Source organism: Apteryx mantelli, chromosome 4 (genome assembly GCF_036417845.1).
Source record: "Apteryx mantelli isolate bAptMan1 chromosome 4, bAptMan1.hap1, whole genome shotgun sequence".
Lineage (NCBI taxonomy): Eukaryota > Metazoa > Chordata > Aves > Apterygiformes > Apterygidae > Apteryx > Apteryx mantelli.
Window position 1 is genome coordinate 81,712,419 of NC_089981.1, and position 25,223 is coordinate 81,737,641.

At 40.0% G+C, this 25,223-nt stretch overlaps 1 protein-coding gene across 2 annotated transcripts in view; it reads right to left on the bottom strand.

The window, feature by feature from the left end:
* The window catches only part of BRF1 (BRF1 RNA polymerase III transcription initiation factor subunit), a 175,936-nt gene that overhangs the window by 140,281 nt on the left and 10,432 nt on the right, over positions 1 to 25,223 (bottom strand). For both annotated transcript variants that reach the window (XM_067295078.1, XM_013940837.2), the window contains exon 2: positions 21,158 to 21,238. In XM_067295078.1, coding sequence (XP_067151179.1) covers positions 21,158 to 21,238 — 81 coding nt within the window. The remainder of the gene's footprint in view (positions 1 to 21,157; positions 21,239 to 25,223) is intronic.

Genomic DNA, 25,223 nt, shown 5'->3' on the forward strand with positions numbered 1-25,223 from the left:
TTCTGATAGCACCATTATTTAGACTTTGCTTTAATCTTCCTCTGTTTTGTTTGGATAGTGTTTTTTTTTTTTAATGACAGTTATTCTTAGAGATTTTTCTATATCTATATATGTTTTAAACTTTTTTTCCCCATACTTATCAATTACCAATTGTTATTCTTGTCAAAACAAGAAGTGAAACATTTCTCCTGTCACACAGTATTACTGCTGATTCAAACACTAACTTTATCAAAATCTAGTCATTTCTACGCCACTGCAAGCGGGGGGGGGGGGGGGTTGCTCATGACATATTCTGACAGCTTTGAAAAGATTACTTTTTCAAAGTTTTAAACACAGTAATTTTAGCAACATTAGAAAGGTCAGAACTTGCTTTATACATACAAAGCAAAAAGCACTTAGCTAATGAGTAACTCTGACCAATCTACTCAGCTAGGAAAAAAAAAAAAAAAAAAGAATCAAGGATACAGTAAGTCACCTGTTGGTGAAAACTATCAGTATCTTTAAAGCAAAACAAAAATGAAGATTCTAAACACAAAAGGATCCATTTCTGCAGTGAAAAACTTTTTGGACTCAAAGAGCGTATAAATCAGTGCAATGTTATGCGCTTGCTGACAGAAAACTCCAGTGACTTCCCTGCAGATCAGAGCTTTTGCAAAGTAAAGAAGAGTGAAACCTGGCAGGAGCTATTTTTCAGAGTCCTGTGGACACCACGGAAAGAGGTAAGAACAGCCGTAATGACACTGCTTCGCCGGGACGCGGTGGAAGCGGGAGCTGAAGGTTTTCCCTGGCCAGAACCACAACTGAGGCCCAGGAGATGGAGACAAGATCAAAAGCAATTGAGTTACCGCGGCTGAACAATTACCACTTCTCAGCTGCGCTGCAGTCACCGCCGGCGAAGGTCATGCATACTGAGGTTGATTAAGACGAGAAAGAAAAAAAAAAAAAAAAAAAGAAAAAACACTTTCCCTTTAATCCACCTTCATGGTTACTGTTACAGCAAAGCGGTTTCCCTGCTGTAAAAGCCAGTCGGTCCATTCCCTTTTTCTGCCAACAGGCTCCTGTGTATCTCAGCGAGCCTTCCCTCCTTTCCTTGTCCACCTTTTCGTACCTACCTTTTGCAACGCGTCTGAGACTTTACTTGTCCTCAGACACAGGCAAAACGATTTTTCCCCCCCTAGAGCTCAGCCTGCCCCTCTGCACAGCAGTTGTTCTGCCAAAATACAACTGTTAGCGGTAAATTATTTCCACTCTCCATCATCCAGCTGTGTAGGCAGGAAAGACCTCACTGACAGAGACGAATATCCACATTGCTCCTCAACCTGTACTTGGCCTTAAGGTTGCTGCTGCTTTTTTCAGGACTGAAAAAGGCCTTGGGTTCTGGGGCTTAGGGGTCTTTTTCTCCCCCCTCGCTAATTCTGTGTGCGACTCTAACGATGCAGTTTCTCCCCATCCAGACCTTCACCTCGCTGATAGGCGCAGAGAACCCACGACCCAGTAATCCCCAGAGTAAAAGCTTCATAAATAGCCACTCATTGGCAAATTCCTTAAATCATCACAAAAAGTGGAAATGTGGTGAGAAGGCCTCAAGGGAAAAGGGATGAAGACAGCGAGAAGTAGTTGGGGGGGCGGAGGAGGAGAAAAAGAGGCAGTTATTAAAGCTATCAAAGGGATGAGAGATAAAACCTAATCTAAAAATGGAAGCCGAAAGAGAGAAAAAGTGAAATCAAGCTGGGAAAGGCACAGAGCCGTAACAAAAGCAAGAGAGATTGTATTAGGTTCATACTTATTTAAGGCATTTTTATATGAAGCTGACAACTGCGGTCAAATACTTTATTCCTTTAAATGGAAGGGGTAAGAAGAAACCTAGCAGTCAGGAAAGAGAGCGTCAATTAATCTTTATTCAGGCTGCAGCTAAAGAATGAAACTCTGCCCTTAGTTTGTCCCTGACAACCGAGTCCACCAGCCAGAGATAACACGAGGAGGACGGATTTGAGGGGACTGCTCTTCTTTACCAATACAAAATGCCTATTTAGTTCAGAGCTCCAACTGCTCCGGATAATTTTATCTACGTACTGCCCATAGACAATGGAACAAGTTACGGACAGAGCTTCAGCCTCAACTTTTATGTTTCCTTCCTTCTTAAACTAAAAATAAGTGAAGGTTGCCACAAATCTCAGCTAAACAATGAAGCGAATCTGTGATGTTATTTATCAAACCCGTCTCTTGCGCTATCTACTTCACCTTTGAGTTGAAAGGAGATTTATGGTCAAAAAGAAAATGCACATATTTCAGCAACAGCCTTGCATTTCTTTATACAATAACATTTATATAAGTCAGATTTACAGACTGTTCCAGTAAAGAATTAAAATTACAATGCCATCTATGTGTTTCTACAAAGCTGACACGGCCCTCTTAGAAAATATTTGGCATATTTGAGTGCTATCCATCTGTACATATGTAATCTTTTCCATTTATATGAACCTACTCTTCACACACGGGATGTCATTAGCAACTTTTCTGGGAGCGGAGAATTCTTGCTAGACTTTGCTCTCCTCCTCAGGAACCCTTAATCATCTTAGAATTAAAGAGGGAGAACTGGGGGAGGCAGGGGGGAGAGGGGAGGTGTTAAGGACCCAAAGACTGAACTTTTAGCCTTCATCCAATAACAGAACATTAATTGTTAAGAAAGGAGCAGAAGATCACCAGATTTCTGGAAGATAATGGAAGTTTAAGCCATAAATAGATATAAGCATGAACTCATGACTCAGGACTAATAATGTGAAATTAAAGGAAAATGTAAGCACAGTATTAACAAGAACTTCCTTACAGTACAACTCATTGGACCTTATAATAGTTTCCCAAGGGAACCAGCGGAAACCCCCACTGCTTGGAGCATATGAATCGAGGAAGGGCAAAACACAAGAAGAATGCATGATAGCGAATGATCCTGTAGAAGGAGAAAAATGGGGTGAGATGATTTACTGGGTTCAAGTAAATTCTCACGCTTTTGCAAAACTGGAAAGCTTCAGAGAGAAACTTGCAACTACTTTATATAACAATTATCCTGTATTCTCAATATACAACATAGAAAAAAAGATTTTTTTTTCCCCCCCTTTCCTCCCCAACTAGCCAGCTCTGTTGATTCAGTACAACAGCATTTCAGCCTGTGCGCAGTTTGGTAGCAGAATAATACAGACCCAATGCCAATCAGAGCACCCAACCAACCCGCAGAGCAAAGATCCACCCACTCGAGTTCCCACCTCTTAAAAAAATTCCCCTAATCACAACTCCGTTCTATTTTCCTAAAGTTACATATTGCATTAATGACACTTTGAATAATAAACTCAACACTTGCTTTTGTAGCAAAGTATGGGAATTTTCCTCCATAATCACATCTTTAGATATCAACTTCCTTTGCTGTTCCGGATTATCCACTCACATCCAGTGTGCTCATCCTTATTAGTTAAAGAAAATTTCAGGTAAGCACAATTACATTTTCCTGTTCTTTACGTGCCAAACCTCAAAGATCAATTACAATGCTTTTTTCTGTGCAGCATGACTCCAAGATAGGATATGATATCATTCATTAAACATACATATCCAGGACTGGATGCATTATTAATTCATTTTCCCCTAGGTAATATGGCATGGTGAAAAATAGCTACCAGAGAACATACCAACTAAAGATTTAAACAGAAATCAGTGGATTTATGTGACGATCACTATACAGCAACCTAAGAGATGTCATTAAAGGAGACATGGTTTCTTCTCCCCTGATACTGTCACTGCTCCTACAGAGTAGAAACTGATGTTCAACACACGGAAGAGCACTGATTACAAACTACCTCAAAAAGAGTTCCTACAACAGTTGTGAGAATGATCTGTCTGAATTTAATAAATACCAAGCCTGACCATAGACAGCTCTCAACTTTGTAACATTTTTCAGATTAGTGACTGTCTGGAATTTTTTTTTTTTTTTTTTTTTTAAAGGTCTGTTATAAAACATTACCTGCCTCACTCAGAGTTTCAATTAGGCAGGTGCTGTAAACATCAGAATGAGATTTTACAGTTGTCCTCTTTGACTTTGTGGAGCTGCAATCAAGGAAGCTGCCCTAAGGAATCATTTAACATCAGGATCATCCTGAACCTAACAAACATATTGCATTGGTAGAATCTACAACGTAAATTCTATTTATACTGTACTCAAATTCTACTGCTGTATTAAGCAATCTCAGGGACCAGGCTTTTCCCCCACAAAACAACTGTAATTTGGTTCCATCTCTTTCCTACCTTTTGTATTTTCCTCTAAAATCGTACGAAAAGCAGAGAGGCAGATGAAATTTTGCCTCGCTTTACACAAGATGACCTTATAGCCATATGTCAAGAGCCCTGGCAGCTAAGTTATCTACAGGACACTTATGTGAGCATTTCTTGTAGTCAAATCACCATTCCATTACACTATCACATAGCAAGAAGTATAGGTCCTGCTTTGTTTAATCCAGCTTTAGTTACATATGCTTCAGTGTTCAACTACCTCTTGAAAGCTATGCTCATATAGATGAGAAGCTGAACTCAGCTTCTGCTGTAACAGCCAAACATTTCTGAAGTCTCTGAATCAATCCTGTTTTTAGTCTCTGGTAACTGTGCCCGTTATCGTTTTGAAATCATAGCACTCCAAAACTTCAGTAAAACATTTTGTTCCAACTGGCTGATGTTGTCTCCCTTTTATCCTTTCCATAGACTAAATCAGCAATGGGTATCTGACATAAGGATCCTTCTTCTTAGCTTATTAGTGAGCAAATACTTCTGGAAGAGGAGAAAAAACACATGCAATCCTCCACATTCAACTGCTCAGGTACATGGCAGTCCATCACTTCTGCTGGCAGATGAGATGCAGAGGGAAAAAAAAAAAATCATTCCAAATACACTCTTTGAAGAACTGGATTTTTGTTTCTGTATCACCCCTTACACTCCTTTATGCTCATCTTTATCTTCTGCTGAAGTTTTCTTATGATTATATTTGGTTATTAATATTCAGCATCAGTGTAAACCCACAACTTAACTTTCCTGCCATGACAAATCAATGTTTCTCAGAAATCCAAAGCAATCTCAAAGCTTTAGTTCCCTGTGTCAAAGACCTCGATCAACGTCAAGTTTCTTTTTCTTCTTAAAGCTGATATCAAACACTGCAATGATCTTGGAATGAAATATTTGTTGTACTTGTCAGATCAAAAAGTAAAGAGTTGGGGGGGGAAGTAAAGAGTTGGGGGGAAAATAAAACTACCCACACATACAGTAGGAGAATTGTCTAGTCAATGGCAAAAAGAAAATGTGCTACATCATCTTTTAGAAGCACCACTGTAATGGCGCACATTATTATTTCCAGTTCAGAAACAACATTATTTTTATTCCCAGTTTTCCAGGATTAGAAACAGGGTGCAAACTACCCTTGAGGAGACTAGTAGACATCTGCCATCAATGCATGGTAGACTCACTGTGGTGTGTGAATGGAAAGAGACAGAAGTATGTTTTTGATCCACAGGATGTCCAACAACTTTATTTTGACCAAAGCTATAGATACCCATTTGCTCTCAAGAAAGAAGCTGGCAGCAAGCAAGAGTTAACTTTTAGTATAGGGCCAGCTGGAATAACACAGACCACTCAGACAACAAACGTCACCTCACAAGCACCCTGGATTTGTTCCAAAAATCACTTGAAAAGTGGTATTCTTTCTTGACATGCTCAAGGACTAATTCAGCTTGCACCAGAAGCAGCGTTTTTTTTCCCTAGTGCATGGTAGGAACCATAGTCTCTAAATCAACTTTGAGATGATTTTAAATAGTCTCAGAATCCACATTTTCCCATAACAGCACTAAGAAAGCTGATAAATTATTGTCCTTGTATTTGAGCTTAAAAACAAAGATTTCATGCACCTGAAAAAAATGTCAGGCTATTCCTCCGTCTTCACACACACACACACACCCCAAAGAAGAAGCCTTTAAGAGCAGAAATTTTCTGGAAATATATTTTCAGGAAAGGGACTGTACTTGCAAAGCTATTCACCCACATTAGTACAGCTTATGAAATCACTTAGAGGATTTCAGCTGGCATTCAATAATTTTATTTCTAGCTATTTCCCTGAGCTCACAGAGCTTTCACGGCCAGGGAAGTAAGCAAATATAACACCTGCTTGGATTTGGCAGGCTGCATGGGGCTCAGAATAATAAGGCAACCCCTTTAAAACTCCCTCATTTGCAATTGCTGATTTGCTGATGATAGGGAGATAGCTGTGCTCACCTTCAGAAATGAGGATGAATTTGGATTAGCAAATGCTGAGGATTCGTCTCACATTTAAAATGGAGGCTGGTAGTTAGAAAGTAGGGAATGATATACTAAGAGCTATTACTGACTTCCTGCTCTTTCACGTAAGGCCTGCTCTTCCCCTTTTCACTCCACAGCAGACCTAGGGTAAGAAATAAGAGAGAGGCAATGAAAAACCACGGGCAGAAGAGTAGGTGCAACAGGGGCAGCTGGGCTGTACTTTCAACCATTTGTATTTTGGAGGAGCGTTTTTCTAATCTTTTAGTGATTAGAAGAAATCTATGTTCCCTTTTTATGACAGATCAGGTAAAATATCTGAGGATGAAGTTCCCCGAGATGGTTGAAAGGGAAAATCTCAATTCCCCCTTTCGTCTCCCCCATCACACAGTCCAGCCCCTCCCTTGCTCCTCAGATTTTGTACTGAGCCACTAACTCAGAAAAAAACAGAAGCAGCGGGCAGTTTTCTACTGGATTACTGAATTCAGTAAGTTCAACACAGGATCTGAGGAGCACCACAGCCAGAGCAAGGCAGGGAAGTGCAGCGCTGGGAAGGGGAGCAGATCCTCCTTTTCAGCAGCAGCAAGCCTTGAGAGCAGCTCAGCAGTAACACGCAACGCCCCCGACTTGTCTAAGATGCTACAAAGAGTTTGGAAGTACAGGTTTATAGCTGTCTGTACTGCCTCAAAGCCTGTAGCATGCATATTCTATGAGCAAAGAGAACAATCTCCTAAACTGATTTAAAAAGCGTGGGTTTTCCCATGGAAAAGGATTTCTGTGCATCTGAGCTTGCATGTACGTGTACACACGGCCAAAGGAACCAGAAATGCCTTTCTACATCAAGTGGCTTTGCAACATCCTAAAAGCAAGTAACAGAATGACTGCTAAGGATTAGCATCCCTGCTATACCCCACGAGAGCGTGGCTGGTGACTCCACACTGTTCATACATCCCTTTTAGGCAAGGCCATGGGATGCTTTCTAAAAGGGAAGAGCCCTGAAGATGGCTGTAACTTATACATTAATTATGCAAGGACAAGAAATAAGTGAACTTCAGGTTCAGTATGCTCTATACTTCTTTCAAAAACCTCAGCCCAGACCTAATGTCCAGTTTCTGGAGGGCAACCTATTCTCAGGATTTTATCTTAAATGGACTACAAAGCAAAGCGCAAGCGACTGAAACTTATACAGTCCCCTTTGTAGCAACACCAGGTTCATGATTCCTACCATAAAAATGCATGGAATGCTTTCCCTGAATACTGACTTATAAAAGCAATCAAATTAGCACATCCAGGGTACAATGTAAATAGCATTCATATACATTTTTACGTGTAATGAGTGACAGACACACATGTTCCCATGTATACTTATTCTTGTACCGGAACCCAGCTCTGTGTATACTCCCAGATACTGGAACTATGATCCTAAACTGCTTTGTTAGCGTTATATGTTTCATAGTATGCTATCCAAAAGCCTACTAATCAACTGAGTGGCTTTAAAACATGTAAAGGAAAAATATACCATTTTCTTTCAAAATCCCATCCCTAAATGATTTGATCAAAAAAATCACTTATAGGCTTGTCAGCATAATATTTCTTAGGGAACAATGTATTTGAATATAATTAGCCATTTGTTTTGTTGTATCCAGTGCTAATGACTTTTTTTTTTCCTTGAAGGAAGATCCATCTTTGAATGATTTTTCTATCGTTCCAGCTTAGGAAAAGCCTCTTTGGGTTGAAAATCCACAAGCACTCTGAATGGACTTTAGAATAGCTAAGTAATCACTTACCTTTTCACTTAGTTTATGTTGTGCTTGCTTGGGAGAGCTTTGTTATAACAGTACAAAGGCTTCAAACCGACATGATTAAAGCCAGACTTCTAAATTCTTATTTTGGATCCTAAACAATAATGCCGAGCAATCAGCTCCTGCTGATGTCCAGGGGTAGGTCTAAATAGCATAGCTCAAAAACAGGTTTAAGCATGCTCAGCCCAACTCCTTGCTACACTGGCAGCAGTTCTTAGCCCCACTGGAGCTTGGGTTCATGAAGTCCAGCCTGTACTTCCATCTCTACCTCTATTTATAGAGGTTTATCATTTCTATTAAAACGCAATCAAAGCAAAAAAAATCCGTGTTTATGAAACACAATAAAATTCATTTTTGAAGTGTTACATTCTCCATATACGAAATTGTGTGTAAAGTGATAGTAACAGTAATACTTTCAGGAGGATTATCCATTTTCTCCCCCAATTATTTAACCTTCCCTCATTTTTACCTACATGGTTGACATTTTCTAGGCTTGGAGTCTGTCCACTAGTAATTAGTTGTCTATACTGTCCAAAATGAGTCAATTACTTGAGTACAAAAATACAATTAAAAAAAACCCCTTCATCCTAAGGAAGGACTTGCATCTTTAAACATATGATTTCCCATTCCAGAGCTTATCTAAAAATAGCCACTTATGTAAAGGCTTAAGAAACAAGTAACTTTCCTTGTAACTCTAATTACTGTACAACTTTAGAGGGGAAAAAATGACTTTATTTTATATGTATGATCTAAAGCTTTTCTAAATAAGGGGAACAGCATTAAATTTAGTGAACACACTAAAAAAGTCACGTATTATGTGCCCAATTTTTTTTTTTTCATTTGGTAAGGAGCCTCCTTCTGCAGCAGGCTGCAGTTCTTGCTTTGCAAAACATGGAAAGTTAAATTAAATGCCCTTCAAGAAACAGGTTATTTCCAAGTTATGAGGGGACATTACTTCATTCTTCCATCTTTGCTAAAACATGTAGTACTTGTGTGTTATCTTCCCCTATCATGTAACATAGGACTTCACAAGCCAGCTCATCACCCGAGAAGAAGTCACCTAAGCCCTAACCTAGGTATAGTCCATCACACTCATCACGCAGCCTCCTAGATTCTCCCCTATACCAGTTCTGGACTGGAGACAGGTAAAAACCACGTGTGGACCATTTCACTCAGGACACTTAGCAAAAGAGCAAAAACACAATTTTCAATAAAAGCTCTGCTGCAAGAAGTGATCAGAGAACACATTCCCTTTCTCGCAGCTCCTCCCATGCAATTACAACTGAGTAACTATGACAATGGCATTTTCTTTCAGGATTAAAACTTATTTTTAAAAAAGTGTTTAAAACAATGTGTAACAGCACCACCTGGTGATCTTAGCTGTGACAATATTTAAGACATCCACTACATTAAGGCACAGGAATCTGTGTAGAAGAACAGACTTTAATTCTGGTCATGTATAATTTGGAAACTTTTCAATTAAAATACATGCAATTCATGTCAGTAAACAGTAACACTTTGTGATCCTATTAAAAAAAGGACAAAACTCTTCAGCTGCAGTGTTAGCCGGTTTCTGCTTTTAAGTGGAGAAAGCTCTTGACACAGCAACTGCCAATTTAGTAAAATTCAGAAATTCATTCAAATGTTTTAACACATCAAGCTAACGAACTGTTTGTTTAAAGGTTCGCTGCATAGTTTATACAGCTGAGAGGCCACCTCAGAATTAGCAACAGCCAAGCCTAGGTTATGAAAATCACTTGAAAAAAAAAAAATCAAACCGAATGTCATGTATTCTGTCTATTCTGAATTGATTAGCGCATAAACAGAATTAGCATTTTGGCCCTCCCGCATTAAGTATTTTCTCTGCTGTTCCAGCGAAATATCACAGAACATGCACTACCACACCGCTGAAAAAATCCTCGGGGATCCTGAAATGAGAAAGTACTCCCTAAAGACACAGCGAGCGACAAAAAAGCTATTAGAGCGGCACGTTTCCTCTTCATCCTCGCTCCTTTTTAAGCTCTGACTAGCTTGGCCCAGGCTGCACGCTCCGGGGAGTGCGCGGGGAGGAGGAGGAGGAGGAGGAGGAGGAGGAGGAGGAGGAGGAGGCAGGCAGGGGACCGAAGCCGGAAAGGCCAGCGGCACCTCAAGCAGAGAGCATCCATCTGCCAGCAGCAGTCAACGAACTCAACATTTCTAAAAGGCTTCCCACTAAGATCAAGCCAAGCCGAAAGAACAGAAAACACCTTCCTTCGCTCTGGCTGTGTGGGACTGAACGGAACAGGACCGTGGGTTGTAAATGTGTGCGCACCTCGCACCGCCGTCCTGCGTTCAGCATCTCCTGCTACAAGGCCAGCTTATCACGGAAGTTCTCCACGTTAAAAATACACACATGCACGTGGGAATGGCTGTTTTGGTTCAGGCTGGGTTGGGGGGGTTGGAGAAGGGATTGATGTAGATCAGCCTGCTGGTGCATTTTCAAGCACACCTCGCGGTGGCTGGTGACACCAGTTGATTAATGATCAGTCTTTTCCTCACCTGGACGAAAACCTAGCGAAGTCTCCTATATGTAGTTGCAGTTTTTGCAAAAGATGTGCCGTCCATATACAGCATTTTGTGGTATGGGCTTGGAGGCCCAGAGATGGACACAGCATCAGATGCCTCCCCCAAAAGTCTGTTGTACAGTACCACACTTGAGCCCATCATGGCAGGCAAAAAAGCACATGCTCAAAGGCATCTGTCACAAGTTCTCCAGTTTATTTAGTGAAGCACAATAACAACACATTTCCAACGCACAAAGTATAGAATTAGGGGCTATCAGAGAACACAGCATTAAAAAGAAACACCACTCCCCACCCACGTTTTGAACTATAATGCCTGTAAAATGACACCAACATTTCAAAAATCAGCTGTAAACGTTTCCAAAACCAGTGCTATGCCACACAGCAGAAGGCATCATCTTGAACAAGTGTTCCTTCCTAGCCACAGCTGCCCCAAAAGCTCTAAGCTGTATGAGAAGGCATCTCATGCAGAGCAATGTTACTTAGAATAACCACATCAAGAAATAAGTTGCATTTCAGATATTCTTTTTAGTTACTGTCCTATATAGCAGTTTCCCAGCCCTGTTTTAGCCATGCTTTTAAGTTTTGTTTCTTCCAAGAACATTCACCGCATGCCAACATTACAGCACACATCTAGCACTCTAAAAAGAGGAGACTTTTACATTAATGGGAGTTCTGTTAGACTTCAAAAAAAATTGCTTTATGATTTAGAGTAGTAATAATTTTGTACATAATGCAAGAAAGAAGCACTGTATTCAGCTTGGCTATATAGCCTAAATGATAGGGAAAATCTGAGAAGCAACTCACTGGCAAGAAAACACTAAGGCAAATCATATGAATGGCATATATATTTTCATTATCAAAAAAAGGTGAGAGAGCAGCAGCTACACAGAACTAAAGCCAAAGCTATGCTACCTGAAGTATATTTTACATTGTCTAACACTCTTTCAGAGCCAAAATGGTTTATTTCAGAAGCTTGTTTCAAGAGGCAGAATACCAGCGCACAAGTTTATAGACATTAGTGGAATGGGGAAAAAGGGGGAGAGGAGCAGTTACCTATTTTCTGTCACAGTGTGCAAGCAGGAGGATAGTCAGACCTATTAATATCCAAGTTCATCTCGTTATGAATGGTACTATAAAAAGCAAGTGTTTTAAAAAACATTAGCCTGCTAGCTAAACTGTCTTTACATAAAGGATTGCTCTCAAGAGGAATGACAGGTTCCAATTACCTACACCAGGCTGTAGGGAGATCAGTCTCCGTCAATGAATTCCACAAACGTGATATATATTGTTCTATTCTATGTCACATAGAAATAGAAATTGTCAAAGTTAACAGAGAAAAAAATCTAAGGTAAAAGAGGCCAAAACTTTAATATCTAAGTCAGAAATTTCACAAATGTGCAGACTATTAGAAGCAACTTCTACATTCACTTGTGAAAAAGAAGCTAAGACTTATGCTTCCCTGGCACAACAGTTTTCTCACCCGCAGCCAGATAATGAACTAAGAGACAGAGCAGAGACAGGAGAGAAGCCAGGGCAAAAGAATCACAAAAGACACCTTTAACTTCAGGGTCACAATCAGGACAGTTCAAAGTGGCTGAATGTGCAAATAATGTTTGCTATTATCTAAGATAACAGAAATCATCTGTTAACTTATTTGAATTAAGATTGCAATTTTTTTCCTCTATGTTTTCAGCTCTAAGCACAATCTCAAAATGAAAAGAAAGACAACAGAGAGATCTGCCTGAGTCCACATTCAGACTGAATCAATACCTTCAACAGGTTTTAAAAGTCCTTCTCTATTTTTTTCTTTTTCTGGCTAAGCAAACACAAGAACAGAATAAGGAAGCACAGTAAAGCCTGGCTTACTCACACATTTCAACGGGGTGAGACGTTGTGCTCAAAGTTGCAATCATCCTCGTGGCAAAATTCTACCAGTACGTTAGCTCTAGCAGATCCTAATCTCTTGACTTAAAGAATCACGGATCCTCTGCATCAGAAACACCGTGAGGACAACCAGTGCACAGAAAGCCCTGAAAGCATTTCTGAGACATGTACTTCATTCATCACTCCCTATCAAAGCACATTCGAACAAAGCTGGCCAACACTTAAGGCAAGAAAATTTTTCAAGTCTGAATTCAAGTAGGAATTAATCACCAACACATAACCAAAATGTGGTCCCCAATCAGCTGATGAACCTGATGATTGGTCTTTTAACAAAGATAACCGGAGATCATGGAGCACAGGGTCTCATCAGTCACCCGAGAATCACAGAATGGTTGAGGTTGGAAGGGACCTCTGAAGATCATCTAGTCCAACCCCCCTGCTCAAGCAGGGTCACCTAGAGCACGTTGCACAGGATCATGTCCAGGCGGGTTTTGAATATCTCCAGAGAAGGAGACTCCACAACCTCTCTGGGCAACTTGTTCCAGTGCTCTGTCACCCTCAAAGGGTGGAGGAGAGGAAGAAGAGAGTATCCGCGTGCTGGAGGAGAAGCTGCAAACAGGACGCACAGACCAGGAGCACCCTCAGATGCCTCTGAACGAAACTCCGCAGGTCCTCAAGAGTAATAGAGAAGCAGGCAGGGAAATGCATTGATTTGTTTCTTTTATCCAAACTCTTGGAATATCCTATGCTAACTGAAGCGAAGAGCTAGTATTTTGTCTGTGGTTTGTTGTTGTTGTTGTTTTTAATGAATGGTTTCTTTGTCTGTCTCTTCAAGCCTGCACTGACTAGTGGCAATACCAGCAAACACAAGATGTCCTGTGTGTAAACTACTGAGATACTCTGAAGGTCAGCTACCGGGGACTGCAGCATCTGAGCTGTGGGCAGTACTTTTCCAGCTCACCAGAGCTAGCATCAGGGTAGAGGATGAGGAAAGTCAGTAGCTACTGAGACTCATGCAAGCCTAAGAAGCACAGAGGTCCAACACATGGGGAACTTTTCTGATGTCCTTAGGCTGCTGTGTTTGTATCCCAATCGGACTGTTATGGCAAAAGCAATCACAAATGTGAAAGGACAAACAAGTTCAGAAAACAACATTCCTATTAAAAGTTATTTGATGAAAACATTCAGATACAAAAAAGATAAAATTTAAATATCCCAGTTTACAATTTTTCTGCTTTCCTTCCTCTGCTCCTTCCAGCCATCTCTTAGCAGTACGCTTCTCAGTGTACCTTGGTGACAGCTTCCCAATTTCCACTTTTATGTTGTATTTCTTCTTATCAGTCTTTCCCCACAATATTATATTTTAGAATAGGAGGAATATTTTTACATGCTGACTGTCAAAAAGAGTTAATTCCTCAAGGAACATTTGAGAGGGGGGAGTGGTTCTGCAAATCAATTCTGGAGCACTTTCTGATCAAAAAGGAAGAGCAAAGAAGGTCAAGAGACACTTGTGCAAGAAATTTACATGCAAGCGTTAGGGCTAGGACTCAGCTTTGGTTTAGCAGAAGCTGTAGAAGGCAGATCTACAAGAGACAAGGAGGGAAAGCTGTGAGTGCCCTCAAAAGGAGGAAGCCTGAACTTGTGACCATGCAAGATGGCAAAACAGCAGGATGCAATTCAGTAGTTCAGTTTTGGCCATGTTAAGCCTACGTCAACAAGGAGATACGCAAACACAGATGCTGAAGTGTAGGATTTATCACCCTTATCTTTAGAGATGAACATCTGAGCTTAGTCAATCTAGACTTCATTTCAATGAGTGAAGAGAAACAGGCACTTAAGAGTATGATTCATCTGACTCACTTTTGGCTGAAATTAATTGCACCCTGAAGCTGTCTGCCTCTCTGCAGAGACCCTAAAGGGAGTTTAGGATGACTAGCTCACACAGACATGTACACTTTGCCAGCTAAATCCCACCCTAGCTCAAACCATGGCATGGGACTGGATGGAAGAGATATGTCAGTTATGAGGAAATCTACTAGAGGAAAAGGTTGTACTTGAAGCAATGAAAAAAAAAATCATTCCAAAAGAAAAGGGGAGAAGACCCCTACATTCTCCTCAAGGAGAGAAGGAAAAAGCTAATGCATCAAATGGAAAGATGAAGAAAATGAAACAGATAAAGAAGTTGTTAACAATAACAAAGGACTTATAAGAGACAAAGCAGCAGACAGATCAAAGAGGTGAGATTGAAGCAATGGTCTAGCTAGAAGAATAAGTCTTTCAAAGCCTTACTGAATAAAGAAATTAAGGAGGATACATGACAGACCCAGAAAAGGAGAACTTTAAGCAACAGTTGTTTAAGAGGCAAAAAAAAAGAAAAAAAAAAAAGCAATGAGACATTAAGTAAAAGTGGAGACTGGCCTGAGTTGGGAGGATTGGGACAAGGTTGTATCCCAAAAGAAATGAAAGCAGAAAAGGCAAGAAAACAGCAAGAGATTAGACCAGAAGTTTTGTTACTGAAATGAAAATCAGATAATTTGTAGTTGATAAAGGAGGAAGAGTCAAAGAAAAGATGGCACCCAGCAAGGGAAACAAATGGGAATACTTCAAAGTCTGTACACAGCTGCAAAACTACAACCTCATTAGGGATCACCAACACGGGGGGGTTAGTTTGTATGACTGCAGTCACAAGGTGGATGATTACAGGCTCCTCAGGAAGGCAAGCAGGAAAGGCAACAGGGGACTCTATGCAAAGGAACAGCTCAAACACAGGAAGCTGTCCTGCAAAACAATGACAGACCAATAAGAAGTTAATGGGTCAGGATCAAAGGGGAGGCCAATAAGGGGAGCTCTGTGGTGAGTATCTGCTACAGACCACCCAATCGAGAAGATGAAGCCTCCTTTAGACAGTGGGAAGATGCCCTGGTTCTCATGGGGAACTCTAACCACCCCAACAGCTGCTGCAAGGGAAACACAATGGGGCAGAAGCAATACAAGGGACTTCCAGGGTGTATCAGGACAAGTTGACTAGAAGATCTACTATTCCCTAGAAAAGAAAAAGTGGTGGAGGATGTCAAGCTTGATGGCAGACTTGACTACAGCCACGCTGAGATGACAGAGCTTAAGATCCTGCAGAAAGGGAGGAAGGTGAGTAGCCTAATGACAACCCAGGATTTCAGGAAAGCATATTTCAATTTGTTGAGAGAAGTAGCAAGCAGGACCCCTTGGGATCCTGCCGTAAAGGGCAAAGGGGCCAGGAGAGTTGATCGATCTACCGGCTTGGCTTTACAGCAGCTCATGACTTTCCTCAGTCTTCACTGGCAACGGCAGTTCTAAGGCCTCCCAGGTTTCTGTACTTTTCTGTGGCAGAGTATGAAGAAATGAAATACTATCTATAGAAGAGAAAAATTGGGCAAGGGACCACTTAAGCAAACTGGGCTTACACAAATCCATGGGATGCATCTGGGACAGAAGAACCCCAGGCGTACAGGCTGGGGACTGCTGGAATCCCTACTTGGGTAGGGAGTAGCTCTGCAGAAAAGGATCTAGAGTCCTCATAAACAAAAAGATGAACGTGAGCCAGCAATACCCAATTGCAGTGATGAAGGCTAACTGCATACTGGGCTACACTATTAAGAGTGCAGCCAGCAGGTCAAGGGAAGTGATTACAACCCTCTATTCAGCACTTGTAAGACTATGTTTAGAGTACTTTGTCCAGTTCAGGACTCACCTGCACAAGAAAGGCATTGACATACTGCAGCAAGCCCAGCAGAGAGCCACTGAGATAAGGCTGAAGCACATGACTTCAAGCTGAGAGCTAAGTTTATTCAGTCTTTAGAAGAAAAGTCTAAGGGGGATATCTTGTTGCTATCTTCAACTATTCAGCAGAAAGTTACAAAGAAGATGGAGCCAGCATTAACAGAAATGCACAGCAAAAGGATAAGAGGCCACAGAGTCAAGTTTCAGCAAAATAAATTCTGACTAGATGCAAGGAAAAAAATTCTTCACAATGAGAGTGGTCAAGCATTAGGGCAGGTTGCCCAGAGTGGCTGCATCATATCCGTCTTGGAAATACTCAAAGCTCAACTACACTAGGCCCTGAGCAACTTAATGCAACTTCAAAGCCACCATGCTTTGAGTGTGGATCTCCAGAGTTGCCTTCCAATCTAAATTATTCTATGATTCTACTATCCTCTACTCTCTTGTAGTTTTCTTTTTGTTAAATAAAGGTATGTTCTCTATTTCTGTTCTTTGGATACTTCTAGTCTTCATGCATACTTTATAATCCCGGTGTAATTCACACCGCATAGTCCTGGTAGGAAGTGGAGCCTCTCATAACCACTCATAATAAACCAGATATGAAATTAGTGATGGCAACACAGGTTTAAAATTAAGCAAATTGTTTAAAAGCAAACAGTCAAAATATGCATTAAAAAACATCTTCAGTAATGCTGTTCCGTTTAGGATAAAAACTACTGCTAGCTATGCTTTGGTATTTAAGAGGATTGAAGGAAAATACACATACTCATTTAAAGGAATGATTAAAAACACAGCACAACAGTTCAGAAATTGGATTAAGCTAAACACAGCTGCAATCTTCAAACTTAGTTTTAACCAAATTTAAATATCTGTAACTGAAGCTTTCAAGTTATAAACATGCCAATGACCTTCCTTCCCTTCTCCCTTTTCTTTTTGGCCACTGAATACTCTATTGAAAGTATCAGAGCTCCAAGTCAAGAATTCACTTGTAACTATGATTCTGACATGGATATAGTGAGAGCAGATTGTCTGCAAGGAAACAAGAATAAACCAGCTATTTAGAGAGATTATGTAATGTAGTTCAGAGCCGTAAAATAAGATTTAAAGAGACAGAGTTCTGAATTTCAGCACTGTGAGTACCCATAAAAGCTGGGCAATAACACAGCTGTTTGAAGAGGCTCAGAAAACAAAGAAAGAAGTCTTGTCAAAGGGTCCCTCTCTGAGTTAATATTTAATTCATAACTCTTCTTCTTCACAAAAAGCAGCATCATTTGACTGGCTATTTTGTCAAATCCTTTAAAGCAAAGCTGAAACATCTCTCTACATCATGTCACGGATGTGCAGGTTTTTATTATAAAAATGAGTTCTGTATGAACAGATATGAACCATTTTGTGGTCCTGAGCTTGTTGAACTTACAGAGCTGGAAAGGGTCAATTAGCATAGTACAACACACTGAAAAATCAAACTGATTATTAACACATACAACAGTATTAGGTCTTTCAGGGATAAATATTTTAACAAGTGTAAATAAGATTCCATTTTTTATAACTACAGCCAATTCCTAAACATTCACAAACATCATCTGGTTCAGTAAAGAAAGGTAGAGAATGCCAACTGCCATGCACCACTGCATTATAAATAGCAAGGAAAAATACAGCAAAGGCTTATGGGATAAGAGAGATTAGCTCTGTGTATTAGACATACTTACACAAACCTGGAAACTGTAAAACCATCAGAGTTGGCCCATAGCTTTGTATAGATAGTATAATAAAAACCAATGTGCAAAATTGTAACTTCACAGGAAAATCCAGAACTGTTAAGCAACTGTTGGCACTGGAGGTTTTACTTTTTAATTACTTCACTTTGGAATGGAGGAAAAGACAAAACTGTAAATTACTACTTTTCGGTATTCTAATGAAAAACTTTTTCATCTCATTCAAAACATCCCTTAATTACAAGCCTCAAAAAGCAGCAGCATCACAAATTCAGCCAATCCCAGATGCTTTACTAGTGATTAAATTAGAGACAGTGGGCCCAAAACGCCTCCCTTTCACCTCCGCTGAAAAGACAGACAATGCAGCAAGGGAGAATTTGGCCCAAACTGCATGGGGGAGGGAAGGGAAAGCAGGGGGAGGTTGTTGTTTTTAAAACAAAAACAAGAAAAAAAAAATCCTGCTCTGTTGCTGGACTCTTCCCCGGCTCATGTCAAGCTTACAGGTTGCTGGCAGCCAGAGCAGGCACACTGCGAGACCTGCCAGCACACTCGGACCACACACGCTCACACTCTCAGCTGCTCTCCAATGCACTGGAGACAACCTCCAGAGCAGTCTGGGCTCCACAGCCCATCTAGGCTTCCCACGGACTCCGCTTCTTCCCTTCGGCAATATCCGACAGAGAGCGCGACTTAAGAAAAAACAGTGTGCTTACACTGCTGAAGGTAGCATGCAACCTCGACCAACGAACCACCCATGAACTGCAAGAAACAGATCTCCTAAAACATATATGAAACATGTTCACGAGTTGTGCTTCTCTAGAATCTCAGCAGGAGCTCATCTGAACAGTTCACTTTCAACTTGGATAATTTGGAAATGCAAGTAAATAAATTTTTAAAAAGCAAATAAAAAAATAGTTTGGCATTTTTTCTGATCAGACAGTGTTGCAAGGACAACAGTCCGTTTTTAGTAGAGTCAGTTACCAGTGCTCTTCAGTTTTATTCAATGAATAAACCCCATACTTCTCCTTTAAAATATATACAGTAAGTTCATTTAGCTTGCTGCACTTTCAAATGCAATGAGTATTAACATAATTAAAAAAAAAAAAAGCTGTGATCATGGGCACACAGTGACAGAGTGAGATTTTATAATTTCACTGTCATAGCTCAATTTGCAATTAAGAACCATGTAAAGCTCAAAATGTGATTAAATGCAGCAGACAACTGGCTCATTATACGGCAGCAGAAAGAAGGGCCTTTCAAACACCAATTGCTCTACCTGAAGTATCAGCTGCTGTTGTCCTGCCTGGGACTGCGCAAGAGCATTGCTTAGCTCATTGAAAAGGACTTTCTCAGAGACAGATTGGCACCGTGACAAATACAGGTTGGCTGCAGAAATCAAAGACCAAGTTCTTTATTCTTATATAAAGAATAACCACAAAAGAGAGAAGAAAGAGCCTGAGACAGGTGTAGCTAAAAAGAAAAAATATTTTCCTGTTTTAAAACTGTTTGGGAGAAATTTTCAATTCAAGCAACTATAATCTCTTTTCTACAATGCTAAAAGACTTTAGCCAGGTAAAGATCATTGTATGTGATCAGGAGGTCCTCACGAGGCCAGTATACGCAAAACCTCTTGGGACAGAGGATGCTTAGACATATTCCCCAACAAACATTCAAGAAAGAAAGAAGTCGTGTTTAGATTCCAGCACACCAAGGTGGTGTTTAATTGTGATTACAGTTCAGGATAACAACATGGGCTTTCAAAGGATTCCAGCACTCCAAAAGCAAGAGACAGTATTTCGTCCCCTCAGCATTTTACTTTTCTACAGTTAAAGACAAGGAATTGAGCAGTCCTTATGTGCAACAAGCCAATTTATTTTTAAAATACCTTTGCAAAATTAAAGTTTGGAATTAAGTATTTTCATTCAATTATAAACTTCACTAACTGTAAAAGGCATTCTCATGGTTTTACTCGACTGCTTTTACTATTAGAGTTTATACAGGCATTTTCAAATCACTATCCTAAGATAGTAATTTTGAACCAAGCACTGATACCTGCTCACATACAGTGTGAGCTTTACTCTGCCAAACAAGCAGGGCACGATACTATTCAGCACAAATAGCCGAATAAAACAATCTGTATATAAATCAGCTGAATAAAACTCAGTAAAGCAATCTGGCAATATTTCAATTGCACAAATCAATCTTGTCCCTTCTATATTTATGCAGACATAATATCAGCCAAGATTTTCTGTTCTCAAGTTGCACGTGAAAGACTAATTGAGGGAAATTCATTTATTTAAAATATCCCAAAAAACAAACACTGTATCAGTAAAATCTATCTACATCCCTTGGTTAACTAAATGTCAGCTTTTCAGTCTTTGATATGACAGTCCAGCAGCTGTGATCTCCAAAAGTCATGAAACAACAGTATTAATTAGCCAAAAAATGACATCTCCTGTCCATTGATATGCATAACAGCAGTTGAAACTGGAAGACCATTCTGTTTCTGGAATAAAAGCTGCTTTTATTCATTCTCTTTAAAGAGTGTACATTATACAGATCTCAGCTAAAATGTATAGCATGTAATCAAAACATTTATTTGAAAATTCTCTGGACACTAGGATCTTTTTTCCATTTTTCCCCTTTCTGTTCAACAACCGCCTAGTAAGCGTGGGATTAGTATGAGGTGTGCATAAATGTATGCATTATCTTCCTATTACGTATCATACAAATAAAAGCATTTGAACACTTATACCTGAAAATAAACATAAATAAAGCATTTCATGGACCCTGAAAATTGATAAAATAAAAAGCCACAGTAGGTTACCAGATAATAAAAAGGTGCAATGGGCATGTCAACCTTGAAAAAGCCCTTTTATACTATGATATTACTGTCAGCTGCCATTACCCTTTGTCAGCCAGCTATCTGACCTCATAAATCAGGTGTAACAACCAAATGAGAGCACAACGTAAAATCAGCACTAGGCAGACTTGTCTGCTCTCCAATGAGTGGCCTGCCAAGGTTTTGAGGTCACATTCAGAACTAAAAATTAATTGCAATCAGTCATATTAAAAAAAGAAAAAAAGTCACATCAACAACTTTAAAGCTTGCAAGTACCATTCTGCAGAGTTTGTGCTCGGGACTCCTTTCCCAGGTTGGCATGGAATCCTCCTCCCAGAGTTGGTGTTTTGCCTGCACCTATCAGGAGAAAAAGACAGACATGTCAACTGCAATAACTAAATTTAAACATCAAAGGAAATCTTACTGCACCACTGTACTCAGTATCTGTACAATTTACAACATGCCAAATTACATTAAGAAGGGCAATAGAGGTGCTTGAGGGGCTTAAAACATCAGGTACAAACCCTGTGCAGTTTATTTCCTCCTTGGAATACCATAGAAAAATACATGACACCATAACTCTCCCCGTGTCAGCTTCAAAGCACAATAATGTGACACCTCTTACTTTGAGCAGAACATTAAAATCAATATTGTAAAATACTCCTCAAAGTAAATGAGGAAACAACTGCTTAGTTACTTTTTTTTTGTCTGGAGAATATTCAATACCGAATTTTAATAGCTAATTACTGGCATTACAGAGCATAAAGCATGGTTACCATTCAGTAATGGCTGTGTTGGCTAGTACATACATAACACGTACTTTAAAATAACTTCAGTTTAACATTAGGCACACACACTGCAGCTTGGGCTACAAAAACTGCAAGTCTGGAACTATGTTTACACCTTGAAAGGTTAGAGACTAAAATAAATCAGAGTTGTAAATTAGCATAAACTAGAGGCTGGTTTATGCGTCAGTGCCAGTGCTGAGCAGTCTGAATGCAGGGAGTCCTCTGGGAGTCAATGGAACTACTCATGCAGACGAATCTGGCAGAACAGGGAATTAAACTGCTAAGGACAGAAATAGTCTCTCACAAAAGCAGGAAGTTTTTTAAAAAAATAATCAGGCTACCTCAAGCAGGATATTAGAATCTATCAGCTTAACAGCCACTGAGACCAAAAAGCTAAATTGCATAGGATTGAAAACAAGTAATTTGTTAGTAATTGGACTTCTACTTAATTCCAGTAGTCTGCTCTTCAGAGTAAGAAAAAGAAGTCTCGTTCCCTATCACGCTTATACAGTTTCTCTGAAGTTCACATAGCTACATTTTCCCACCTTAGCCCAGTTCTCTAGAACCACCTAGAATGGCTTTGGGACAGGAACGTGCACAGGAGTGATGTACCAGTTAAAGCAACTCAGGACGTTTCTCTTACACACCTGAACAAGATACTGCTGTAACAGGTCCAAGCAATGGGAAACGGTCACCTACACTGTCATCCACATGCACTCTTACTGGACTTTCTCAGCTACTCTTCCCTCAACTGCATTTAATGTACATTTATGTTAAAAAAAAAAAAAAGTAAGTTAAAATTTATATTCCTGCAGAGTTATTGTCTATAAGCCTTCTAAGCTAATTTCCCACACAACCTTTAAATTAGGTTTTCAGTTCTAGCCACAAGAGCAAACTGACTTCCCCTGCCCTTCATTAACAGATCCTTTCAACAAGCAACAATCAGGAGTTGCGATGTAAATGCCCCACAGCTTGAATACTACAGTTCATCATCCTAATTAGAGGTGAAAAATCTTCAGTAGGGACCTCTTCACTCAATATAGAAATAACTCGCCCAACCCTACGCTTGTTCTAAACTATTACGGACAGCAACATCTTAGTGCCAGTCTCATATTTTCACAAAAGCTCCAGAGCAAACTGATCAGGCAAAGCAGAGAGAGGATAACAAATTACTTGACTACACACAACTTTTTTTGGTATACAAGCATTTAATGAGACTGGTTTACCTGGCCAAAAAAAAAAGAAGTATAAACAGTGACAATAGAGTTTTACATACATTTTCTTCAGTAGTAAATCTAATTTTAGAAATTCTCTTTCCCATCCTCCCTTTTTTTTCTTTTAAGGTTTGCTTTACCATGGGCTATCTCACCTGCCTAATTTATAGCAGGAGATCACACGCTCTAGCACCAACACAGCTGAGGAGGCCATAAAGGGCAGGACAAGAGCAAGACCAAGCGGCAGGGCACGCTGAAGGCAGCAGGCTCATAGACGGGTTTTGGCAAAGCCACCATCAAGTGACTGGTCCCTTCTGGGCCCAACAGCTCCCGAGCATTTACCAGTCCTACCTCCTAACATACCAAAATACTGAACCCCATTGGACTATCATCACCAAAACAGCTACATTACTGTTTCACAAGTTTCCCTATTACTAAAAAGCTTATGCAAATGATCTAATACCGTTAACAAAATAGTTTAGCTTACTCAGAAGCTAAAATCCAGATGAAATAAAATGAAAAAAATAAGCTGGGATTTCAGTTCTTTTTTGCTCATTAAAAGATTCTTTTTTTATCAGACATCAAGGTATCACATGTTAGGCATCCAGTTATGCCAGGCATAATGTTATGTTAGGCATAAAAGTCATTTCTTTCAAAGATATGCAGTCTGTAGCAGATAGTAACAGATCTATCTCAAAAACAAATTCTGCTATCAGATTTGATGCACCCGTTTCTCAGCAAGTTAACTGGGAAGACTGTACATCTCGAATTAGAATTTGGCTTCCAAAACTGATAGAAAACTAGTCTGTTGTGCACTTACACTCTCAGAACTGCAAACTAATGTTGCGATCGACTATGAAGTCTCACCATCAGCTTCAATCTTTACAAGCAAAACTCAAAGCAAACTCATTAATGCAACTGTTCAGTTGGGTAATAAAAAGATAAATTCTAGAAAAATCTGTGAAATCAGATTCATTTAAGACAAAAAAGAACCTACAAAGCTAGTCATTTAAAAAGTAAAAAGAAAAGGAAAAGCAATCATGAGGTACAACCAAATCGACATTCCAGCTTAACTTTTTACCTCTGCAGCTTCAAAAGCAAATTAAACATGCTTTTGTTTTTTCACATTTAGCTTTCAAGATAAACAAATATATACATATCCTAGAAGTGTTTGGTGTCTGCAAGCACCGCCTGAAAACTCTTCCAGCATTTCTCTAAGTCAACATACATAGGCTCCTTAAGTGAGGTGGCACCTCCTATTGTACACTGTCATCTCCTGATTATTTTTAGAAACAGTAACTCAAATTCTCAAGGCTTTGGTAAACTAAACTCTGCTCTTCATCTTAGCCTTGGACACTTACATGAAATTTTGGACTGCAAAAGTGTAGAGAGATGCATTAGGCAGCCCAAAAGTAGAGCTACTCAACTGATTTTTTTTTTTTTTTTGGTGGTCCTCTCAGCAGCCTGTAGTGCCCTGAGACACCAAAAGAAGAGAACAGAAGACGAGGGAGATGATATACCTGGAAACCAGACAACACTCAGGCAAAGCTTACACAGGTGCAGGTCTGGCCCGTACCCCATGGTTCCTCCAGGGCTGAACTACAGCGACGGCACCTCAAGCAGCCAAGAGCAGCGCTGCCACATCTGCTCCCTGCGCAGAGATGGGCACAGCTGTCGTGCCCGCAGCCAGACCCAGGTACCTCGGCTTTGACTAAGGAGTCACATCGCTCATCATCTCTACAAAAACACTCCCCAGGTAGTAAAAGCAGCAAGCAAAGTCAGAAGTCTGTGGCTAACTTGAAACAGCGACTAAATGAAGAACACAGTGGGAATGGCAGTGCTTGTTACAAATTTTGTTTTCCTCTGAATAAATGAGCAAGGGAAGAGAAGGGATGAAACTTCACTTGCAACCGGACATATATCTGCCACTTGATAGGACCAGTACTATCAGCATCCCTCCCTGTGAATTAAAACTGGAAAACTCCAGTCATTTCTTCAGCACAAGGTAGGATAAAAAGCTTCAGTTTAAAAGTTAAAACATTTACAGATCCATCATAAAACCTGTAAAGAAGGCAGACTGCAGGAAAGCAACTGTTTCAAAACCAAGGTAGACTTGGCCACGTAGTACAAAAAATTAATAAGCTTTCTATTTAAGTTATACCATAAAACCCAAAAGCAGAGGATGTCAATGTTACATTGCATTTCATGCCTACAACAGCAAAAAGATATAATTAAACGTTTCTGAACATACAAAACAAAGTCTATAACTGAAAGAGTGCTTATTTTCTCCTGTCAGCCAATTTTACACTTAAGAGAATGGATATGCATGCACCATAGCCA